This window comes from Solanum pennellii, chromosome 6 (genome assembly GCF_001406875.1).
Source record: "Solanum pennellii chromosome 6, SPENNV200".
Classification (NCBI taxonomy): domain Eukaryota; kingdom Viridiplantae; phylum Streptophyta; class Magnoliopsida; order Solanales; family Solanaceae; genus Solanum; species Solanum pennellii.
The window spans coordinates 47,116,411-47,125,085 of record NC_028642.1 but is presented as its reverse complement, the minus strand read 5'-3'; the positions used below and the strand labels follow the sequence as shown (position 1 = coordinate 47,125,085).

The window sequence follows — 8,675 nt, the reverse complement described above, 5'->3', positions numbered from 1 at the left end:
ATATATATATATATATATATATATATATATATATATATAAAATAAAAATATAGTAAGCGAGTTAATACAAAAATCATGTTCTCATTCGAAGTTGAACATATTGAGACTTAATAATCAGTAGCGTAACGTTTTAACTACTTTTTAAAAAGTCGTATTTAACAAGTGCAACATAACATTTATCTTTTGATGTAATTGCAACTAAAAAATCTAAAATATCGATTGATGTGATTTATGCAAAAATCATACAATTCTAAATTGTATATTTGAAAAAAGAACAAGAACGATTGAAAAATGAAATATTTAAAGAAGTTTTATCATATCAATATGACAAAGAATAATAAGACTTGTAGACGTGTTTCATTAGCATTTTCAGTTACTTCACAACATAACATTTAGATACTCAAGAAAAAAGGTACACCGTTGTAATAGATTATAAATGTTAAATTTGTTAAGCTTCATTTCAATTGCTTCATAATTAATATATAATTAAAAAATATAGTGATAATATTATGTTTGGGCATACTGAGAACATATAATTAATTAAAAAATAATAATTCTTTAACATTTATTTCAAAAACCGCGCGAAGCGCGACCAAATTCCCTAGTTAATGATAAAACGAAACCATAAATTAGGAATCTAGAACTAAACTGCATGGACTTTTCTCAGGTGATGAGTGATGACATAGCCAGCCATTTTTTTTTCTCTCTTTTTTATTTCCCTCTAATTTATGTCATAAAAATGTAAAATAACTTAAAAAGTGATATTCTGTAATATACAATTTAAATTTCATTTGATCGTGACAATTTTTTGTAATCACGTGATTTGTTATTTAAGTATTTCAGATCTTTGAAAATTCTTATAGCTATAAATAAATATTACTCCCCACCCACCCACGCACCCCGTCCTTTTAAGTCGTTTTCTAGCCAATAAAAAAATAGTACAAGATGAGTCGTTCTCAGAATTAAGAAAGTATTTTTTTCCCCAACTTTTAGTCTTGCTTTAATAAATCATGACAACAACTTTTCAAAAAAAGCTATTCATTTTTCTTTTTTCACCTTTAAAGAGTGTAGTATATCGTTGAATTAGGAGCGTTTTTTTAAGACAAAAGTAGAAAGCATTAGGATAAAATAATATTTTAAATTAAAATTATATATATTTTCTTTATCTCGATGACTGCACGAGGATCAAACTAAATATTATAAGATATGGATATATTCAATTTTTTAATATATTAAAAATAAAACTTACATATTTAAAAATTATATAAAAATAATAGAATATTTAGAAAGTGCTCGACAAAATTCTAATCAAAACATTTTTAATTTTCAAATGATTAGAATAAAATAAAGTATTTTTGAAGGGATATCACATCCACACCCTAAAAAGGACAAATAGAATGATATCTAAGGAGTACGACATTAAACAAACACACTAGTTCAAATATTTTTTTCTCGTTGAATTGGTAAGACCAAACAATAGAAGGGCGCCGTAGTAGAATGATCCTTTTTGGGTTGATTTGAGGTTAGATGGTCGACTGTATGATAATAAAATTAATTAATGTAAAAGAAAAAATCAAAATGCGAAATCTTTAATTTTTTAAAGATAAAACTTATGTATTTAAAAATAAACATAAAAAATAATTTACAATTTAATATATTTTTAATTATAAAATAAAACAAACAAATTAAAATAAGTTTTTAATTTTTTTAAACAGGAAGTGTCACATCCATACCCTAAAAAGACAAATAGAATGAGATTTAGGGAAGAGCAAACCACAAGTTCAAAATAATCTTTCTCCGTCCAGTAAATTATGTTAAAAGTTAATGTCCATTTTAACTTGTTCACCTTAGAAAATTAAGGGATAATTTATTATTTTATTTATAATATATTGAATTTATGAAAAAGGGCCTAAAATATCCTTAAAATTTTAGAAATGATACAAATTACACTTCATCCATCTATTGGCTCCAAAATGTCTTTCTCATCTATCTATCGGCTCTAAAATACCATTGTCATTCATCTTTGGATTCAAAATTGACCAATTATTTAACGGTTTTAAAATTTAAATTGTTTAAATATTTTTTAATATACTTGGCACTCAATTATTGGTTCTAATTTAATTTATTAATATAATTTTTAAACCAATCCACTACCCACTCATTACTAACTAAACCTCACCCAAATAATAAATCAATTATAATATCAAAATCGTGATAAACACTACATAAGCACGACAAAATTATAGATTCCTAAAAAATGACATCCAGAATTATTCGAGTCCGAATCGAAGCCCCAATTAAATTTAAGTTGAGCCGCTTATTTAGGAGGACACTTTCAATATGATTCTCTTTCAACTTTGAATTCGAAATTTATGATTAAAGGTAAAGAAGTAGTACATCCCGAATTAATTCATTCACTTTTTTTAAATATAATTTTATAAATATTTATGATTTGTTTTAAAACCTTTAATGTATTATTTTTTTAAAAAAGTTATCTATGAACTAACATCACATAATTGAGATGAAAGAATAATTAAGATAAACATAGTCATACTTTTAAGTTTATCGGTAATTTTTATTTAGACACTTGAATGTATGATAATTTACTTCTGTAGATATTTTCGCCTCAAATTTTTAAAAAACACTCATTGGCAATAGCTTTCCTGTTGTTGTATTAGTAATGTGACGGGTTTATTAATTTGATGGAATTTCATTACTAATGATTGGGTAGTGGATTTATTTATAAATTATACTAATAAGTTAAATTATAACAAATAGTTGAGTGCCACATATTTAAAAAATATATATTAATAGTTTAAATTTAAATAATTAAATAAGTGGTCAGTTTTGAATCAAAAGGTGGGCTGAAAGGGTATTTTGGAGCCAATAGGTGGATGAAGGGTAATTTTGTACCATTTCAAATACTTCGAGGGTATTTTAGGCCCTTTTCCGTTGAATTTATTATATTTTAACATGATATAACAAAATTAACATTCTAATTTATTGCTTTTAAAATGTGTTTAATCGATATTCTTTCTATCTGAATTTATATGACATCTTTTATATTTTGAGAGTCAAACAATTTAAGTTTGACCGGAATTTACGCATGAGATCTTCATTTTTTTTTAAATGAAATTTATATATTTGTAAACTACGTAAAAAAGTACTATGAGTTACAATAATTGATAATTCAAAATGTTTAAAAGATTTATGAAAAATTTACGATCAAAGGTAGACGCGTTTAACTCTTGAAATGCGAAAAGTGACATATAAAATGGGACGAAGATAATACTAGATAAATGACGTATTTTACTTTTTTATGAATTTGATGTTCAATAAATGAACTTCATCGTAATATTATATTTTTCAAATTATTTGATATTATTTGATTTGACGCGAAATTGTTATCAAGGTGACATGTGCAAGGTCCAAATCGATTGTTGTTCAGTTTTATTCCGTCGATGTTGAAGGTCAAACACAGCACCGGCTGGCGCGGATTTTTTATTTTCCTAATTAGTGGTCAATTCTCCAACATTATCAAATNTTTAGACACTTGAATGTATGATAATTTACTTCTGTAGATATTTTCGCCTCAAATTTTTAAAAAACACTCATTGGCAATAGCTTTCCTGTTGTTGTATTAGTAATGTGACGGGTTTATTAATTTGATGGAATTTCATTACTAATGATTGGGTAGTGGATTTATTTATAAATTATACTAATAAGTTAAATTATAACAAATAGTTGAGTGCCACATATTTAAAAAATATATATTAATAGTTTAAATTTAAATAATTAAATAAGTGGTCAGTTTTGAATCAAAAGGTGGGCTGAAAGGGTATTTTGGAGCCAATAGGTGGATGAAGGGTAATTTTGTACCATTTCAAATACTTCGAGGGTATTTTAGGCCCTTTTCCGTTGAATTTATTATATTTTAACATGATATAACAAAATTAACATTCTAATTTATTGCTTTTAAAATGTGTTTAATCGATATTCTTTCTATCTGAATTTATATGACATCTTTTATATTTTGAGAGTCAAACAATTTAAGTTTGACCGGAATTTACGCATGAGATCTTCATTTTTTTTTAAATGAAATTTATATATTTGTAAACTACGTAAAAAAGTACTATGAGTTACAATAATTGATAATTCAAAATGTTTAAAAGATTTATGAAAAATTTACGATCAAAGGTAGACGCGTTTAACTCTTGAAATGCGAAAAGTGACATATAAAATGGGACGAAGATAATACTAGATAAATGACGTATTTTACTTTTTTATGAATTTGATGTTCAATAAATGAACTTCATCGTAATATTATATTTTTCAAATTATTTGATATTATTTGATTTGACGCGAAATTGTTATCAAGGTGACATGTGCAAGGTCCAAATCGATTGTTGTTCAGTTTTATTCCGTCGATGTTGAAGGTCAAACACAGCACCGGCTGGCGCGGATTTTTTATTTTCCTAATTAGTGGTCAATTCTCCAACATTATCAAATTCTCTTTTGCCCCTATATAATATATGGTCATTCAAACACATGTTTATTTTCTATATTTCATAAAAATAAATATCATGTGTTACTTTGGTCGGAATTTTTTAATCTAGCAAATTACTATAGAACCTAATGTTAGGTTAATAATCATCCTAGTTCATACAATATGTTCCACTAATTTTTACTATTAATATTATATGCTCTGACCATAATTCTTATTGACTCCTTCTAATTGACTTTTAAAGAAATTTTTTTAATTAGTTTATGATAATCAACACAAAGTCTATATATCCTAGTTTAACGTGTCTTCTTTCAATTGACCATGCAATTTAAGAATTTAAATATAATAACATTTGAATTTTCATGATTATAAACATCTAGAAGTGTTACGTGTGTGTGTGGGGCATGTCAAAAATTAGTATCCCACTCTTTTAAGATGTGATCGTGTTGGAGTAAACACGATCAAATAATTAAGTTCACATGGGTGTGGGTGTAATTAAACTGTCGATAGTTTAACGAATAAATCACGCTAAATTTAAAAATATTTAGATAGTAGACTATCTTTTCTAAATTAGTTAAAAATAAAAATATATAAAAGAAGATTAAATTTAAGGTGTTACTTATAACAGCATAGATGTGCATATCATTGCCAATCATTTGCCCGTGGAGGGATATTTTTTTTGCATTTGTCTCGAAAATTATGCTCATTACATCAAAAATAATCTTAACACTAATTAATTGACATCAATAATTTAATTATCGTTAAATATATTTTTTAAAAAAAAAATTAACACACTTTTTAAATATTTCTAAATTCTATAACATTTTATAATATGCATATTTATTACCGCTAACCACTTTTTTTTTTTAATTGTAATGGTATATAGTGATCTTAGATATCAAATATATATCTTCAAATGCAATTGACACTTTATTAAATATTTTTTAAAATCTATAACAATATTTTATAATATGCATATTTAATAACACTAACCACTTTGTTTTCTGTGTTTTTTTTAAGTGGCGTATATCTATAAAACTTGGATATTTTTGGGTAAAGGAAACAGTTCAAAGTAAATCTATTAACTTCTTACATATATAATAAATTAATGAAGAGTTAATTTAATACAGAAACTTTATTACTTAATTACTCTAGCTCCAAGTAGAGAGCAAGTTGACCTAGCCATTATACCGTATACTCCTCCTTTAATTTATTTCTTCTATTTTAACTTGGTACGAAGTTTAAAAGACTTAAAATTACATCAAATATATTTAAAAAAATTTAATCTAATAATTTTAAACATGTAATGTGAAAAATCTAAACTAAAAAGTTGCCACAAAAGAGAATTAAAGAAGACATTCTGCTTTAACTAAAGTAAAAAAAAAGAAGGTTAAGACAAACAAATTGAAACGACTGATGAATTGAGTAATTAATCAACCACGTTTTCTTTACAATAGTTAATTTGTCTTTCACGACGATATATATACGTAAACCATCGATTAATAATTAAGAATCTAGCTTTCCTCTCGACGTAAACAATAAATTGCATGCGTACGCACATGAACTGAGCAACTTCATCATATATATACCATGCATGCAACGAAGACAAATCATTAAATTACACTCCTTGTATATATTTATAGAAATGACAGACAAATACACTTGACAAAATAACCACCTTGCATTAATCAATGATCAGTAGTTGATTATATATATATATATATAATCTGGCCATCAACGAAACCTTCTTAAGATCATGTAAAATCCCTCTTAAATTAAAAACAACAACTTATTCATTAACTAAGATATTACTTATAAAGAGCTGCATGCTCATATATCACTGCTTGCATATATACTATATTTATTTTTTTTCCGGCAAAAACAATTAGCATAAGAAAACCGGAAAGGATTACTACGTACGTAGTGGACAAAACTTAACTAGCATAGGTACCAATATGCTGCTGCTTAATTAACCAATTTATAGTTAAAAGTTCCAGAGGAAGGATTGTTGAGAATAATGTTCATCGTCACCATTGCCAGTATCATCATCGTCGTAATTAGGAGTTGTTCTTTGCGGAAAATGTGGTGGTGAGTAGAGATTACTTGATAAATTATCGAGTACTCCTGCTCCTCCTCCTCCTCCTCCTCCGGTATAATATGGATCACAAAAAAATTCAGGTGGAGGCCCAGTTGCATTGTATGAATAGTTTTCCATCATATCATTATGAAAAGCCCAATCCATTTCAGCAACAGTATTACTAGTGCCCATTTGGACCACCCTATCACAACTAGTTGTTGATAGTGAAATTTCATCTTTCTCCATATTTATCACGTGTGAATTAATATTTCCAATATTGCCCTCGTGATCATGATCATGATCATCACGCCGTATCTCCTGTACCACTGACGGCGAGTAATCATTCGCAAATCTAGCTGCTACAGCCTGTATCTCCGCGGGCGAAAGCCTCTGTCCTCCGGATATATCCGGCGGACTATCAGGAAAATTAAACTTGGCTTTGGGCCCGCGGAGGCAGAATTGTGCAGCATCAAAAGCCCTTGCGGCTTTTTCCGCAGAATCATACGAGCCCAACCAAATCCTGTCGCGGCTGTTAGGCAATCTGACTTCAGAAACCCATTTCCCCCATTTCCTCAACCGAACTCCTTTGAACTTTGGCTGATCATGAGTAGAATTGTTTTCCATGGATATTGTTGAATTAGAGGATTATTATGATGAGAGTGGACCCAAGAGATAATTAAGACCATTGGAGGGAAGTTATTAAAAACAGTTCAGATATTTATATGTATGTATTGATGAAAGAAAATAGGGCCGGTGACATTTGTCAAAATTGGTCCAAAGTCATGAAGCGTGTGGACATTTAAAAATTCAAGCTGCAAGTCCAAATGAGCGTAAAGAGAGTGTTTCATGGCTCGGTGGGAGAAACCAATTTTGTGAGCTATTTAATGACGTCACATCTTGATTTGGTCAATCAATATTTCCCCAAAATACCCTCGATCTTTGTAAGTGAAATACATCCCTCAATAATTTTCTCCAGATTTGGAAGTGCTTTCAATACTTCTATTAATAAAACAAGAGTTTAAATCTACTTACTAATTCATGTGGTTGATCAATGGTGTATATAAGTTTAGTTAGTGAAGCAGAAACAAAGTTGTCAATAGTTCATTGGCGAAACTAATAATTTGCACCAAGTTCAAGAGTGCTTTCAGTATTTCTCTATTTTAAATTATAAACTAATTAACCGGGTTATATTATGGGGTCGATATTATTTTTGTCATCTCACCCTAAATTACCTAAAAGTAATTTTAAGTTGAGAATTATGTTAATTCTATCCTAGCATAGCATATGTGGTAAAAAAGTTTGTTGAAAACATATGATTTAATTTCTTTGGCACGGTTATTTATTAAATGGTTGTTGAAAACATATGATTTCTTTGGCACGGTTATTTATCAAACGGGAAGAAAAAGATTTTTAATCCCTATAACCGATAAGCAGTAACGTAAAGATGAATCGTGACCTAATTCAACCTCAAAAGTTAGCTTATGAAAGAAGAATTGTACAAGTTCATATAAGAAGAATGAATTCCATCGCTTTTTCAATGTGAAAATTTTTAATACTCCTGTACGCCGAGATCTCGTTAACTGGAGCGTGAACACTATAATATGAGGGTCCAACAAAGAAATTGAAATAAGTCTGACTCTCATACCATGTAAAAATGGATCTTCGGCCTAACTCAATCTCAAAAGTTAACTCATGAAGAAAGGATTGTTTAAATCTATAATAAAAGATAAAATATTTTAAAATAATTTTTATTATATGAGAAAATTAAAAGGGATGTTATGCTTAAAAACACGGAAAATTTACATATTGCATCGGATGATTTACATCCAAGCAATTAACGTAACATATGTCTTGGTTTCATATTCTGATCACTTCTTAACTATATAATATAGTTAAGTATTTGATGCATATTTTTAATTCATTAAATCAGTTAATTATAGTAAATTAAATTAATGTGAATAAGTTTGTTTTTCAGCAATTGAAAAGTAAAAGTAAGAATAATACATATGCCAATCTAATTAGTGGAAGTATGTGCCTTTTGTATACATGTTTATACTTAACTACTGTGGTCAAGTGATGTGTACAGTAAGCTAA

At 28.0% G+C, this 8,675-nt stretch overlaps 1 protein-coding gene across 1 annotated transcript; it reads right to left on the bottom strand.

Moving 5' to 3' along the window:
- Positions 1-6,166: 6,166 nt before the first annotated feature.
- LOC107022927 (ethylene-responsive transcription factor ERF016-like) lies at positions 6,167-7,330 on the bottom strand. Its single transcript, XM_015223492.2, has one exon. It carries the CDS (start codon positions 7,203-7,205, stop codon positions 6,489-6,491), a length of 717 nt encoding a protein of 238 aa, XP_015078978.1. The 5' UTR covers positions 7,206-7,330; the 3' UTR covers positions 6,167-6,488.
- Positions 7,331-8,675: the final 1,345 nt, after the last annotated feature.

What these genes read in the sequence shown, in the direction of transcription:
- LOC107022927 (XM_015223492.2), bottom strand. Translation starts at nt 7,205, where the DNA reads ATGGAAAACAATTCTACTCATGATCAGCCAAAGTTCAAAGGAGTTCGG.